Raw genomic sequence first — 16456 nt, forward strand, 5'->3', positions numbered from 1 at the left:
CGTTTGGGCAACAAGATAACTTCTGCCACAACACAGGTCACGCAGCCATACATTACTATGTGTCTCTGCTACGTTGTAGAACTAAACAAGTAAATGGGTTCACATCGCAACCCCTAAAAGTTCCATAACCACAACAAGCAAGTCGAACAAAATCCAACTTGGTCTGATTTTTTGCAACCTTCTCGTTGTTGTCACGGTGTCTAGGGGTGGCAAGGTGACCGCAGTCAATTGTATTGTACAGCAATATCGCTGCAACACATAGTGATCTTTGGCCATGCAACCTGTGTCATAGCCAAAGTCGATATGTAGGCCTAGCTTTAAGGAATCATTTCTGTTACCAAGAAATTAAAGATTTTTCTCTATGATTCTCTAGTACATCACCTGTCCATGAGTTGTGTCTGGTATTGCATCTCAGCTACATGTGGATTGGTGTGGTGATGTTTTTGTAAGAAATCAGCCATGTGTTTTTAATCCACTCTTGCCAACTCTCCAGGAAAACAAGAAACCTCCCAGATCTCTCAAGAGTTGGAATCTTTTACAGGCCCAACTGATACCTCCAGCAATTCTGAAAGCTTTCCTATTAGGCAGAGAACGGGGCGTGGAGGGACAGGACTTGTAAAAGTGGGAGGAGCTAACACCACTTGATTGTGCATCTCCCGGAAACGAACCTTCTAATGTTAGCAAGTAGATTCTAATCCTTTTAATGGTTTTAATGACGATGGTGACTTCATTGCTTGTAGAAAGTGAAGCCTCCAGCACTATGAACGACATCATCTCATCCATTTCGATATCATTCTTCTCTCTTTCTCTGCAGACTTCATCCTTTACTTTTCTATACTCTCCACTATGTTTCTTGCTAATGATAATCTTCTGATTGACTCTCATTGACGAAAAAAAATTATTCACATACGTGCGCGTATAGGCTTTTGAAGTACGTTTTTCTCTGAAACACCTCAGTGTTTCAGATTTAAACATGCCTGGCTGTTTGTACCTGTATCTTGAGTTGTGCAACTCTTAGGTAGGGGATGTGCATGTGTTTGAGAGATCGGTAGGGGTTGAAGGTCCCTGACCCCATCATTCTGCTTGTAATTATTAGGGCACTGGAATGTGAAAAAAAACACTTCAAAGGTTTAGACATTTGCCAGATAAAATATAAAAGGTTTTATTTCATAGTGTAGTGCATTCTTTCTATTTCCTTTTATTAGTCGCAACTAATCTGGAGCTACTATTATTTACGGAATCTAAAGAAATATTTAGCCTCTATTCTTCAATTCATCAACTTTTAAGTCAAAATGGCCTTGTCCTTCAGTGAAAAGAAAAAATGACCTTGACTTTTATGGGGCACATAGAGTTCTTAACAATTATTATGAAGGAGTTGATTGCTTAACTGTTGTCTTCCGTCTCTCATGACAAGTCTGGTTTGGTAGCTACTTGTATTCCCTATCTCTACATTGGGCTGTTCTGTTATTTCTAGGAAATGTTTCTGAGTAAACTGACAACTAGGCGGTTCCATTCCTCTTGTCAAATGGGTGTGCTCCTGCATAATCTTAGACTGCCAACACTGACTGAACACTGTGATTGGACCCTAACTGGCAGGGATGTAACTAATGTGGATGCTGGGGTTGAGGTCACATCTAAGGCCTCCAGACTAGATAGGCCTAAAAGGTTCCCTAGGTCCATGTTGTAAGGGCTGGCGGAACGCACCAAGTTATAAAATAACAGTAGGTGCGTTCGCAGCCCGGGGGGCCACCGTGCAGAGGTGGTACACTGCTGCTAGATAATGGCGGACGCTCAATATGGCATTATAATGGCGGAACACATGCGGGTTAAACGTCACCCGGTGTGCACAGGATGAACTCTGTTGCTTCACAGAGCCGCCGAACCGCTAAACACAAATACCGAGCCTGTTGAAGCTCTCAGAGCTCAGGGAGATGAATGCTCAGTATATGGTCACAGGACTCGGACCCAAGGACACAAGGCCAGCGTTCCTCTAGACCTACTGAGCGTGCGGCATCGCAATCACGAACGCCGCTAACTGAGGCTGACTGCAGCGGAGCGACAGTGACTGCCTCGGTACAATAGTGCCCTATAGTAGGCGACACCATCGGACGCTAGTGCTGTAGACTGATGTGCACTGTGGTCTATAGCTTAGCCACTGACTGGCGCTGACTCTAATACTGATACCCTAACCACATGCGTAATATCCAAGGGAGGGGAATCTTAAGTCATTCACCAGGTGCATGCATCCATCATCATCCACACATATTGCAAATAGAGTCTATACTAGCGCATGGCCGAGCGGCTATGCGAGTCTTTTATAGCCGAGACCTTCCAGAATCTTCCAGATCCCCCTGATGGACCAATCAGAACTGAAGAAGGACCTGAGCATGTAACTCCCGATCCCCAATTGTGAATTGTCCTGTGAGCATGCTCAGTGGAGCGACGGAAGGACTTAGATTCTGGAGTCTTTTGTTGCTGGCCAGGGTGCATTGTCATATCTGAACCAGAGGTGGCAGCGGCAACCGATCCCTCGCTGCTGGTCTGGGCAGAGCGCCGGGACCGACGAGACTGCCGAGCAGGCTCCACTGCGGCCAAAGGAGAATGGGAGACCGCTGAGTGCAAGGCTCTGGATTCCCGCTGTGCAGTGGCAGGAACCCGACGCCTATGGCTACTTTCACACTAGGGTTGTGTGACGTTCGTCGCAACGCGCCGTTTTGGAGAAAAAACGCATCCTGCAAAGTTGCCCGCAGGATGCGTTTTTTCTCCATAGACTTGCATTAGCGGAGCATTGCGACGTATGGCCACACGTCGCATCCATCGTGCGACGGATGCGTCATGTTATGGCGGCCGCGATGCACACAAAAATGTTACATGTAACTTTTTTTGTGCGTCGTGTCCGCCATTTTCGACCGTGCATGCGTGGCCGAAACGCCGCCCCCTCCTCCCTGGACATTACAATGGGGCAGCGGATGCATTGAAAAACTGCATCCGCTGCCCCCGTTGTGCAAATCTTTCACAACGTGCATCGGTACGTCGGCCTGACGCATTGCGACGGGCCCGTACCGACGCTAGTGTGAAAGTAGCCTAACACATGTAGAAACGGCTTTATTAAAGACCATTGATAGTTGGAGGCTCTGTTGGAGATTTTGCATTGCAGCCCACAAGCTTTAAGGTATGCCAACTGGTATAATCTATTCATCAATTTATTGATATATTTTGAGGAGGACTAAAGGAGGAATGAAAAAACCCAGAGAGCTTAGAAAATAAATTGTTTCACATGGTATACAAGTGTTTACTAAAATATGTGTCTGGAAAGTTGACAACTTTTCTTTAAATGGAAAAAATTCCTCCTTAAAAAAAACAAAGAAAAAAATTCTATCATCTTTCTAAAGTCCTGCCCAGGTAATAAAGATTTGCAGAAATCTGTTGTCATTAGTTGAGACTCACTAGAGATGACGGTAGATAAATATGAAGCACGTAAATGGCCGCCAAAGTCATTTTATAAAGAGAATTGGTCAGGAATTGATAAATGGGAATCTATAGGGCTGATATGGGAGGGGAGTCCTGCTAACAAGAGGTAGCGTTTTATCTGGAGCCACTGCAATGAATCACACCATGACAAAGACCTATGTCATATACTGCGTTTATCGGTATTATTAATCCTCAGCTGAACCTATTCATTCTGGGATATAAAATGGTCTCTAGGTAGCAGTCGCACATTGCGTGTACCAGTCTTCTGAGTTCTGGGATGTAACTGGCAGATGGGACTTTGCTCTAATGTGAAAGAAAATGACAGTTAATAATGCTGATATCTTGACTGGAGACAGCTCACATCAATTTCAGGTCCCGGCTCCATCTCTCGCCTTCTATCTGGCTTGTGCTTTAAATGCCACTTTGATGAATATGAATTTTGGTGAAGTTAAAATTGCAGATTCGCTTTCCCTTATGATTCTGAATGCTACCTATTTTTTTTCACATGCTGATGCGCATTCTGCTAATGGAGGCGTGAATGCATGCAACCAGGTAGAAATTAGGATTTACACGTCTTTGCCATAGTCACAAGATCATTGGAATATTAAACAGTATGTCTGATATTTTTATCTTAATATATGTTTTAATATTTTGCTTTAATCGTAAAGTCAATATTTAGTGGCAAAATTAAGAAATGATGTAAATGCTCACTGGCCATGGCAGAGACGTCACTAAAAGGGGTGCAAAGCTTAAAGTTATACCAAGGCCTTGGAGTCTCTAGGCATCCAATAGCCACAACGGCGAAGCTTACTCTACTCTATGTGATAAATAGAATGTCTGGTGTGGATTATAAGTAGATCTCAGGTGCCAGATTATCGATCTTGTTCATAGATTATGTGAATCTGGACAACTTCTCTTCTGGGTTTACAATATGAGTTGGGTCTTACTTAGAAATAAAGGAATTAATTTATAATACCAAGTATAAAGAAAAAGTTGAAAAATTGCTCACAGTAACTAGTAAGATCAGTAAGAAAGGTCATCATCATGGTCAACATCATTACCAAATATCCCTTTCCCTCATCATGTCCATTTAGATGAGCGTCAGGCAGTACATCTCAAATGACACGTTTTTCTTCTAGAATATATTGCAATGAAAAAACCCATTCACACAAATGACATGTGATACATAGTTGTATATTGCCCAAAAGGTCTCGATTTCTTACAGGTGTACCCCTCTCTAAGGATATGGCAACACTAATAACAGACGAGTCAGCGTATAATAGAATTGGTATGTAAACAGTAAAGGTAGAATGGTAGTGGTCTTAGAGTGATCTTCCAACAGAACACATTAAATATTTCAAGTTTTCCTCCTGTTGTATAGTTTTATGGTAATTCAACTGATGACCGACGGAAGGCATATGGACATAACGGCAGGGGGCAGGCTTTCTTTTTGGAGTAGTAAAATTTATTGCTATGGCTTGAGAGCCGAAGACCGTTAAAAAAATAAAAAATCATTTTTAGCTCCGTAACTAGAGTTTAGTGTGAATCGTTTCACAGGCCCCTGTCCATCAGTCATGTCAGTGAGATGATAACCGACTCTTACCGGACAGTATCCCCAGCTCCTATTTTGATTATTAAGCCTGCTGCGGCATAAGTGATGTTATAGTGTTGTGCTAGGTTGGCTACTCCAAAGAGCAACCATGGATGGCATTAGGTTAGAAGTGGTTCTCAGGGCTGTAGATTACCGATGTGGCCGATGCACCGGGTCCTGTGAACTGACTCCCACCAACTCTATTGGTAACCTTTTTATTGAATGGGGGCCTTTATTCACTACAGAAAAAAATGCATTTCTGCCTCAGTGTCAGATTCCTAATTTTTATCATACATCTGTAAGGGGTCTACAACCTCATTAAAGCTTGATACAAATGTTATGGAAATCAAGGCATACAATTAAAATAAGACCAAAGTTAGTATGTGATTTGTTAGTCATGCATAGAAAAAAAGAGTCTGTACTTAAAGGTTATCTACATGTATATTTGGCAGCTTTCTTTTTCTTGTATAATTAGTGTGTAAAGATGAGTGAATCGGTTTGATGCATATCAAATTAGTCTAAACTTTTTAAGAATTTTCTAAACATGCTGAATTTTAACAATTTTTCATTTGGTTAATGCAAATTATCTAAAATTGCCACCGGCATTTTATACATTGAAGAAGACTGCATCTGCCAGAGAAAGCTAACATCAACTCGGCATGACTGGATGTGTTTCCCTATAATGTCATGTAGCTACTACATCCCATTGAGGGATTATCATGGGCTATATAAAAGAAGAAAAAGCAACCATTTTGTGATGAATCTGGTTAGTGAGAGGATGTTACAATACAGTCATAGAGATAGGGAGAGAAATCTATCAAACAATGTGCAAACTGTAAAGACAGTGTGTGACAACACAAGAGCTAAGAAGAGTAGTAAGAGTAGTGTGTGAGGACCAGGCTGCTGATTATGACCAGTTACGGTAACCACAGCCACTTATGTTGAGTTCACTTTGACATTACTAAGGTTGTGTTTGTGTTACCAAGCTTAAAAATGATTATATACAGTCCTGGGAGACTTAATAGTGTTACACAGATCTTTTCAGAGCAATTGTATGCTTTAAAGGAACTTTGATTTGCAGCAAATTGAGTCAACACAAATGAAATTTTTAAAAACATTTAGGTGAAGATGGTAAATTCATATTTTAAAGTTATTTGCTTATCTCTACTAGTGTGTGCTTTCCAGCTGCACTTAAATAGAAAATGCTAGTTTCCACTCAATTCTACTAATCAGAAGAGGGATTTCTGCAGGTAAGAGCACTTTTTCAGGGCTTTGGTCTGGCGGCCATTAATTTACAACTAGCAGCTGGGCAAGGGTCCTGTGAATCTTTCTAAACATTATTTTTGTCAAAGTTCTATTTGTTCAGAGAAATATCAAACCACTGATATACTCTAGTACTGTTATGACTCTTATATAAACAACAGTATTCTGGAGAAGCATGACTTAAAGCCATGGGTTATTGATACAAATTATACATTTTGTTTTAGCAATCTTTCTGCAAATTACATTGCCAAAATCAGAGTTAAGCAACCAAAATTTTGCAGTCTTACCTCCAGAATTGATGTTTGTACCTGAAGAATCAGCTCATGCCCTTTTACTTGTCTGACACAGATCTTACAAGACAGCTGGGTAGTAGTTGGCGTGTATCTCTCCAAGGAAAAGGCACAGTGCAGTGGCTGCTGGTTACTGCACCAGACACGGGAAAAAGGGACTTCCTGAAAATGTAAAAAACACATGAATGGTCAATTGCTTGAAGAAAAAAGACACCTTTGATAATCTTTAATGCTGAGGACAGCTTCTGTCCAAGGTTCTCCCAGGCATTCTCTCATTCGCGCTTTTCAAAGTGCTGAAAGTAGGGATTGGAGTTGCGCTGGTACTTGACTAAACTAATATGTGTTGAACATATAAAGGAAGCCTGATAACCCCAAAATTAAATTATGGTATAATGGTCTTGGAAACTTCAGACAAATGGACTGACAGTGCGGTATAGGAGCTCCAATGCTCATATCTAGTGATGAGCGAACATGCTCAGATAATGTGTTATCCGTGCATGCTCAAGTGTTATTTGAGTATCTTGGGCATGCTTGGATAACATGTTCGAGTCTCTGCGGAATAGCAAACAGGCAATCCTTGCATGTGTTGTGGCTATAACACATGTAGCCACAAGGACTCAAACATATTATCTGAGCACACCCAAGATACTCGGATAACACCCATGCAACATGAATAACACCCAAGAAACTTGGATGACACCCAAGATACTCGGATAACACCCAAGAAATGAGAAAAACACCCAAGAAACTTGGATAACACCCAAGATATTCAGATAATACCCAATAAATGCAAAAAACACCCAAGAAGCTCGGATAACAGCCAAGATACGCAAAGAACACCCAAGAAATGAGAACACCCAAGAAATGAGAAAAACACCCAAGAAACTTTGATCACACCCAAGATACTTAGATAACACCCAAGGAATGCGAAAAACACCCAAGAAACTCGGAAAATGCCCAAGAAGTTCGGATAACACCCAAGAAATGCAAATAACACCAAAGATACTCGGATAACACCCAAGAAACTTGGATAACACCAAAGATACTCAGATAAAACCAAACAAACTCGGATAACACCAAAGATACTTGGATAACAGCCCAGAAACTTGGATAACACCCAAGAAACTTGGATAACACCGAAGATACTCGGATAACACCCAAGATACTCGAATAACACCCAAGATACTCGAATAACACCCAAGATAATTTGATAACACGTTATCTGAGCACGTTCACTCATCATTACTCATATCCTAAGCATAGGTAATTAATGTAAAATTGTAGATTTTCTTTTAGACGATTATTATTATAACAGATCACAATGATAGGTAAGGGAGCTCATTGTCACAGCAAGATATTTTTCTCCCAAGAATTCTTTAGATTCTAAAAACTCTGCACAGAAACTTTTGCCCACAAAGCACAAAGTCAAGAACAACATGTTTGCTCAGCTCATATTCAAACACTTCTTAATACTTTCTAAGTAATTAGTGTAAAAAATATGTGCAACCAGTTTTCAAGATGTAAAAGAAATAAATATGGTTTTGCTTGGCCCAATAATTTCTATTTCTTTTGGCGGCTGGAAGTCTCATTATATTAAGAATTAAAATAAAACATTTTCTAAAATACCTTAAGCACTCATGCCTGTGCCGTATCCCGTCCTCTCCTATTAGAGAGTATATATTTCTCACAAGCGAATGGCTTTTCACAGCATAAAACAATGCTGATTACATTGGGAACATATCCTAATTACACTTCTACCGGAGCTTCATTTGTAGCTAATGCTCTCCACGTTATTAGAACTATTTCTACACTTAACGTCAGATTAATACCTTGACTGTTAGTTGACTAGTAAAGTATAATTATGTCTGCTTTTACTGTTTATTGGTTCCTAATAAAGAGGCAGCTGCACATGGGTTTTTTCTCTGGGAAATTCAGCCATTTGCAATGTTATTATGAGCCAATACTGGCTTCATTTACCTACTGGCGCAAAAACATGTTACTTCTGCAGTGTTACCTGATAACTACAGTAACGGCAGTCAGTGACATTACATTTTAAAGATTTTGATATCATTTAAATCAGCATTTTGCTCTGAATATTGTAATGTCGGATTCAGAAAGTTGTTGATTGCAGATGTTATGTCTCAATATTTTAAAATGTAAATGATCAGAATCAGATAGAAGCTGTAGAAAAAAACTTTTAAAGCAGATTTTTACATTCACAGCTGTCAAAGCTTAGTGCACATTGGTCATAGATTTGTTGCCACTTTTCCCCCATGAGCTCAGTGTACAGAGTACAAGTGTTGCCATAAAAGCACTATGATAGACGAACTTGAACACAATGGATTTTTCCGGCACTGGAGATTTTTACGCCTTTAGGCACTGGGGGGCTTTCCCCTCATGTATTGTTTTTAACCATGAAGATTTTCTGTATAAAGATGATGTTTTTCATGGAAAAATCTCCAGTGCCGGAAAATTCCTTTGTCTTCAAGCTTGTTCTTATGTGGTAGCTGGAGTTGAGCAAAATGGGTCAGTCAAATTCAAAAATCGCCGACTTTAGCTAAAGTTGGGTTTTGCCGATCGAAACCCGACCATAGCATGAGGTCGGCCATGAGGTCGCCGAGCTGAGCGCCAAAGTCGCGTTTCAAATAATGCTTCCAGTGCCTTTTCTCAGCCAATGATGGAGGACGCATACTGTGGGCAACGCGATGACATGGGCAGCGGCCACCACCATCTTAGAGAAGGGCATTGAAGTGATTGACTGGCTTTGTGTGGCATCACAGTGGCTATAAAAGGCCGTGACCGCCGACTGCCATCTTACTTCTGCCGATCTTAGAATAGGGAGAGGTGCTGCTGATGATTCTGAATAAGGGAGAGCGTTAGGCAGGGAAGAAGAACAAAAAAATTGCTTCTGCTGATAGCGCTTTTCACTGTATAGTTAGTGTGCAGAGAATGGGGAGGATTTTTGTTGTGTGCAGCAGAGCTGGTGGTGATTAGGCTGCCTTTTAAGGCTACCTGATAGCTGCATTGCTGTGTGCACACTGCTGTTCAAACTGCTTTTTTCAAAGCACTCCAACTTTTATTATTTTGTTCTGGTGAGTTACCGAGCGTTCATTTTTTCACTCATCGTATAGCGGTGTACGCTCCTTGTACACTACCGTGTATTGGCTGGTAAAACGGACAAATAGAAGCTGTGTGTGACTCTGGAAAAACAAGCTGAGGAGATTTTCCATTTTTCCAGACCTACACCTTATAGAGCTGTCCGCTTTTCACCTTATAGAGCTGTCCGCTTTTCACCTTATAGAGCTGTCCGCTTTTCAAAACAGTTTCGTATAGCTGCTGTTTGATTACGGACAAAATTATACAGAGACAGCGTGTGTCACTCCGTGTAAAAATAGACGGAGATTGACAATTTTCCATACAGACACCGTATAGAGCTGTCCGATTCTCAAACAGTATTGTATATCTGCCGTTCGCATTACAGTCACATCTATACAGAGTCAGCATGTTTGTGTGACACTCCATAAATACATATACGGAGATTGTTAGTTACACAAAAAACATATACAACTGTACACTTCTGATACAGTTCCATATATCTGCTTGTTGGACTACGGTCAAATACATACTGGGAGAGCATCATTGACTAACAAAATATATACGTAGATTTAATTTTTTTAATACACCTTACACAGCTGGACACTCCTCATACAGTACCATCTCTCTGCTGGTATTTTTGGCACATTTTCCCAAACATGATGAAGTATGGTGGAAGAGGCCGCGGACGTGGGCAGGGGGGTGCAACTGGTAATGATGGTGGTGATGCATCGGCTGGTTCTGGCAAAAGCAGAATAGCCGCTAAGGCAGGAGGTGTTGAGCCTGCGTCATCGTCTGGCCCAAGAAGGCCTGTAAGGTTCCCTTTTCTTGGAGTCGGAAAATCGCTTTTAAAGCCGGAGCATCAGGAACAGGTTTTGGCGTACATTGCCGAAACAGCCACCAGCTCTATTGCCTCCTCTTCTGAACGTTTGAAACCTGCAAGCACAGAGTCGTCAGTGCAGGGTTCTGGTCAGGAAAAGCACCTTTCCTTGTGTCCTTCTCCCCCACCAAAAGTTAAGGATGCGGCAGTCCACACTTCAGATTACTCTATGGAGCTCTTTTCACATGCCATGCCTGGGTTATCCAGTCAAATCCTGAATTCCCCAGTCCAAGATGAATCTGACATGGAGTGCACTGATGCACAGCCACTGCTAGATGATTCTGCTGGTACATTGACCCACAGCACTACATTGCCCTTGCAGTCTACTGAGCCAGTTCAGCTCACCCTACCAGACATTCCAGGCTCCACAGGGGACAGCGGCGGTGGAACAGTGCTGCCTAGCCCACGGTATAGGAAACAGTTGGCTGTAGGCTTTCGACCCTCCTCCTCCTCCATAAGCGAAATCTCATCCACAGAGCGCAGTCGCACGAGCACTCCATCCGTATCTGGTAGTGTTGCACACGAGGTGTCACACTATTGAAAAGCTAGTGCTAAGCGTCAGCATGCTGTGTTAAAGATGATGTTTTGGGTGACAACAGACACACACCGCTGAGGTACTGGCAGACTACTTGCAGCGACAAACTGAGTCATGGCTGTACACTCTAAATCTTGAGCCAGGCAAGGTAGTCAGTGAAAACGGCCGTAATTTTGTGGCAGCCATAGCCCGTGCAAAACTCACACACATACCTTGCCTGGGTCACACTTTGAACCTGGTGGTGCAGTGCTTCCTTAATAATTATCCAGAGTTAACATCCCTGCTCCACTCGTATGCAGAAGCTGCAGTGATTGCTCCATCTCCACAAGCACCGCCTAATCATAGACATTGCAACAAGATGGAACTCCACCCTGTACATGGTTGAGAGGCTTTGCGAACAGAGGCAGGCTGTAATGCATTTGTGGGAGGATACATGGGCAGGCAGTTTGAGGGAAGACATGGATTTGTCGGGTGTGCAGTGGTCAAAGCTGAAAGACCTCTGTAAAGTCCTTCAGTGTTTTGAGGAATGCGCATGGCTGGTAAGCGCAGATGACGCCATCATAAGCATGAGCATTCCACTTATGCGTTTCCTCATGCAAACTTTGACGCACATTAAGGATCTGGCGTCTTCATCAGAGGAGGAACAGTAGGAGGAGGAGGAGGGAAGCCTTGCTGACAGTCAGCCATTGTCTGGTCAGGGAACTGTCCTGGACAAGGTGGAGGAAGAAGAGGAAGAGGAGGAGGATGATTATTTTGGGTAGGAGGATGCTTCTCAGGGGGCAAGAGAAAATGTTGGCACTCCAAGGTCAGGTACAGTGTTTGTACGTGACTGTAGGGATGCGGATTTGCCAGAAAATGCTACTCCACCCAGCAGTGACAGTGCATTATTGACACCTGGAACATTGACCCACATGTGTGATTATGCCTTGCGGATCCTAAAAAGGACCCCCACATTGCCAAAATGATGAAGGATGACGACGACTGGCTGGCCAGCATCCTGGATCCACGCTACAAAGGCAAATTACACAACATCATGCCACAGGAGAACCTAGAGATAATATTGGCTAACAAACAAGCAACTCTGGTAAACCATTTGTTTGAGGCTTTCCCAGCACACAGCAGTGGTGCTGGTTCTCCCACGAGCCGTAGTGGGCACAATGGAAGAGGTGTTCGTGGTGCACACAGCCGAAGTGACGTTGGAGACAGGGGTTTAATGACCATGCTGAGGAATGATTTCTCAAGTACCGCTCACATGACTGCTAATACTGCATCGATTACAAGTGACAGGAGACAGCAGCTGTCAACTATGGTTACAAACTCCTCCACCCATATCGATGTTCTCCCTCACAGGTCATTCCCCTTTGACTATTGGGCCTCTAAACTGGACACCTGGCCTGAATTGGCACACCATGCCTTACAGGAGCTCGCTTGCCTTGCTGCTAGTGTATCTGAAAGTCTTCAGTGCTGCTGGATCCATCCTGACAGAAAAAAGGACTCGTCTGTCGACCCAAAATGTTGATGATCTAACCTTCATTAAAATGAACCATGCATGGATTTCAAAGGATTTTGTCCCACCTTCCCCTGATGACACATAGGTTACCAGAAAACTGCCTCGCTTTTGTCCTCCTCTTCATCGGACTTGCCCAATTCCGCCATTTGCAGCAGCTGAATGTCCAGCCTACACATCTACATATGCCATTTTTTAATCCTCCCTTACTGGGCTGCTCATCCCCCCAAGGGCTGAGGTCAACACCTGGCGCACCCTGACAAGTGCCGTTGCTCTGAACATGTGGACGGGCCCACTGATGGCTGATGGCACTGGCACAGGGCCCCTCATAGTACAATACAGTGTCTCTGACGGTGGGGGGCCCACTCGCCGTCAGACACACCAGCGTACTATGAGGGGCCCTGTGCCAGTACCGTCACCCATGAGTGTTCCCCCCGCTTGGTCATGGCCACAGCACTTGCAAGTTGCAATACTTACCTCTCCCTGCTCCACCGCTGTGTAGTCTGGGCAGTTAAATCCTTCACAGGAACGGCCACTAGAAATTTGGTGTATTGGTCGATGATGGCTAAGATGTAGCTATGGCCTGTCCTGTTGGCCTCTACCTTCAGATGATCAATGGCTACCATTTGTAATGGACCTCAACTTACAAGCGGATGCAGTGGTGCTTTATGATCACCTTTCACAGTTGTGATAGTCACAGACGTGTGACATTCCTGCCACCATTTTTCAATGTCTCCTCTCATGCCAATCCAATAGAAATGCCGACGGCCTGTGGCTTCTGTCTTTCGCATTCCAAAATGACCAGACACATCATGATAGGCAGTGAGGACCATGTGTACATCGCTATCTGTGATCACAATTTGATAGAGACGAGTAACGGTGATGTGATCCACGCTACTGCGATAAAGCAATCCTTTCTTCACAAAGAACCGTTTTCGCTGTCTCCACAGACACAGTAATTGAGGGTCTGCATCGCCTCTGCAACATCTATCGGGAGGTTTTCCTGCGATGAGCAATTCCCAAATTTCTGCTCGACTTTCCATCTGTACTTGTATCCATGTGGTTTCCAGTAGCGGAGAGTCGGGACTGGCTTACTGAGATTGAAATATATACGAAGATTTAAAAGTACCACAACACTGTATACTGTTGTATGGTTCAAATACCTTTCCCTTTCTCTACTTTTTAAATTCTGGTGTAATACATAGTGAGCCTGTGAGTGTCTGTGTCTGACTCCAGAAGTATAGACAGAAATTTACAATTACCCCTAGACTGGATACACCTGGTATGTGCTGATAGAGTACCTTTGTTCAAAATTTTTTATTACGGTATCATCCATAGTGAGTGAGTATGTGTTGTTTACGCCTTCTATACATACGGTGAATAGGAGATACCAATTTTTACCCTATACTCGATACAGCTTGTATCTTGTTATACAGTACCTTTGTTCGACATTTAGTATTACGGTCAAATCCATACTGAGTAAGCATCTGAGACTGACTACGGAACTATGTATACAGAGATTTCAATTGTACCCTATAATATATATACTTGCTATCTTGTTATCCAGTACATTTTTTACTTTTTTTTTTATTATGGTCAAACCCAGACTGAGTGAGCGTCTGAGGGTGACTCCGGAAATATATACCGAGATTTCAAATTTGACCAACACTGTATACAGCTGTACGCTTCTGATACAGTAACCTTTTTTGCTATTTAGATTCTGGTGTAATCCATAATGAGCCTGTGAACGTCTGTCTGTTACTCCGGAAATATATTTGGAACTTTAAGATTACCCCAACACTGTATACAGCTGTACGCTTGTGTTACATTACCCATTTACAGCTTTTCATATTCTTGTGTAATCCATACTTGACCTGAGCGCATTTGTGTCTGCCTCCTGAAATGCATATGGAGATTCAGAAAGTTTACACTATACTATATATACCTTGTATCTGGTAATACAGCACCCTTTTTCAACTTTTAATTTTATTGGGTAATCCATACTGAGCCTGTGAGCATCTGTGTATCACTCATGAAATATATGCAGAGATTTTGTTAGGAACAGCAGAACGCACTAAATAAAAAACTAATAAAGTGCTTTCGCCGCTTGGGGTCCACCGTGCAGTAGGTGATATAACCGCTGCTAAGTGGTGGCAGAAGCAATATGGCGGTATTGTTCACAGGGTTAACTGTCACCCAAGTGCACAGAGCAATCCCTGTTAAATCACAGAGATGCCTAAGAACATAAACAAAAGAGCTGAGCCTGTTAAGGTCACAAGTACTCAGAGTAGTTACACACACGGTATAAGGTCACAGGAATAGCCAAAGATGGCGGTATTAAGTCCTTCTAGACCTACCGTGTGTGTAGCGTCGCAGCCGCGAACGCTTAAGAGGGCTGCTACTGCAGCGCAGTGTAGAACACTGCCGCTAAACGACAATGCTAGACGCAAGCGCAATGTTGGACGCTAGCAGCTATGGACAATGAAGCAGAGGCACGCTGGCGCTGGTACTGAACTCAATCCCTCACACAAGCGTAATATCAAAGGGTAGGGGTTTCAAATGAGTCATTCACAAGAATCATGCATTCATCGTCATTCACACAGCAGCAAGTATGGTCTATACTAGCGCATGGCGGAACAGCCATGCGCACCTTTTATAGCAGCCAGGACCTTCCGCACGCCTCCAGATCTCTGAGATGGGCAAATAAGATTTAGAGCAGGACCTGAGCACATGACTCCCGATCTCCAATGGGAGATCGTCCCATGAGCATGCTCAGTAAGAGGACAGAAGGACTTAGCCTCAGGAGAGATTTGCTACAAGGCAATCTCCTCTGCAATCTCTTCTGCAGTGGATAAAGAGCAGTAGACTGCAGAATGTGAGGGTCTGGATTCCTGCATAGTGACCGCAGAAACCTGACTCCTAACAGATTTACTGTTATCCCTAGACTGTATAGAGCTGTACACTTCTGATACAGTACCATATATCTGCTGGTATTTTGGGTCCATTTTCCAAAACATGAGGAAGTATGGTGGAAGAGGATGCGGACGTGGCCGTGGGAAGCCACCTGGTACTGATGGTGGTGGTGGTGCATTTGCTGGTAGTGCCAAAAACACAATAGAAGCTAAGGCGGGAGATGTTGAGCCAGCATCATGGTGTAGCTCTGGAAGGACTGTAAGGCTCCCTTTTCTGGGAGTAGGTAGACTGCTTTTAAAGCTGGAGCATCAGGAACTGTTTTTGGCTTACATTGCTGAAACAGCCTCCAGTTCTATCGCCTCCTCTTATGAAATTTAAAAAATGCAAGCACTGAGTTGTCAGTGCAGGCATCTGGTCAGGAGCAACTCCTTTCCTTGTGTCCATCACCCACACCAAAATTGAAGGATGCGGCAGCACACACTTCAGATTACTCCATGGAGCTCTTTTTACATACCATGCCTGAGTTAATTAAAAATGGAGCCCATCATATACTGGAGCATACCAAATGGGGGACATCAGACACTGGAGCAGCATTTACGGGGCCCATTAAACACTGGAGCATTAGAAATGGGGCCCATTATATATGGAGCATTATTAGGGCCCATCATACACTGGAGCATCATCCATGGGGCCCATCATATACTGGAGCATTCCAAATGAGGGACATCAGACACTGGAACAGCATTTACGGGGCTTATAATACACTAGAGCATTAGAAATGGGGCCCATTATTTATGGAGCATTATTTGGGCCCATAAGACACTGGAGTATCATCCATGGGGCCCATCATATACTGGAGCATTCTAAATGGGGCAGATCAGACACTGGAGCAGCACCTATGGGGCACATTATA

The 16456-nt window shown here is 43.2% G+C and overlaps 1 protein-coding gene across 3 annotated transcripts in view; it reads right to left on the reverse strand.

Moving 5' to 3' along the window:
• Positions 1-16456, reverse strand: part of UNC5D (unc-5 netrin receptor D) — a 941164-nt gene that overhangs the window by 57924 nt on the left and 866784 nt on the right. For all 3 annotated transcript variants that reach the window (XM_073569039.1, XM_073569040.1, XM_073569041.1), the window contains one exon: positions 6613-6777. In XM_073569039.1, the coding sequence (XP_073425140.1) occupies positions 6613-6777 (165 nt within the window). The remainder of the gene's footprint in view (positions 1-6612; positions 6778-16456) is intronic.

Source organism: Dendrobates tinctorius, unplaced genomic scaffold, assembly GCF_039654945.1.
Source record: "Dendrobates tinctorius isolate UK_male_01 unplaced genomic scaffold, ASM3965494v1 ptg000022l, whole genome shotgun sequence".
In the NCBI taxonomy this organism is placed as follows: Eukaryota; Metazoa; Chordata; class Amphibia; order Anura; family Dendrobatidae; genus Dendrobates; species Dendrobates tinctorius.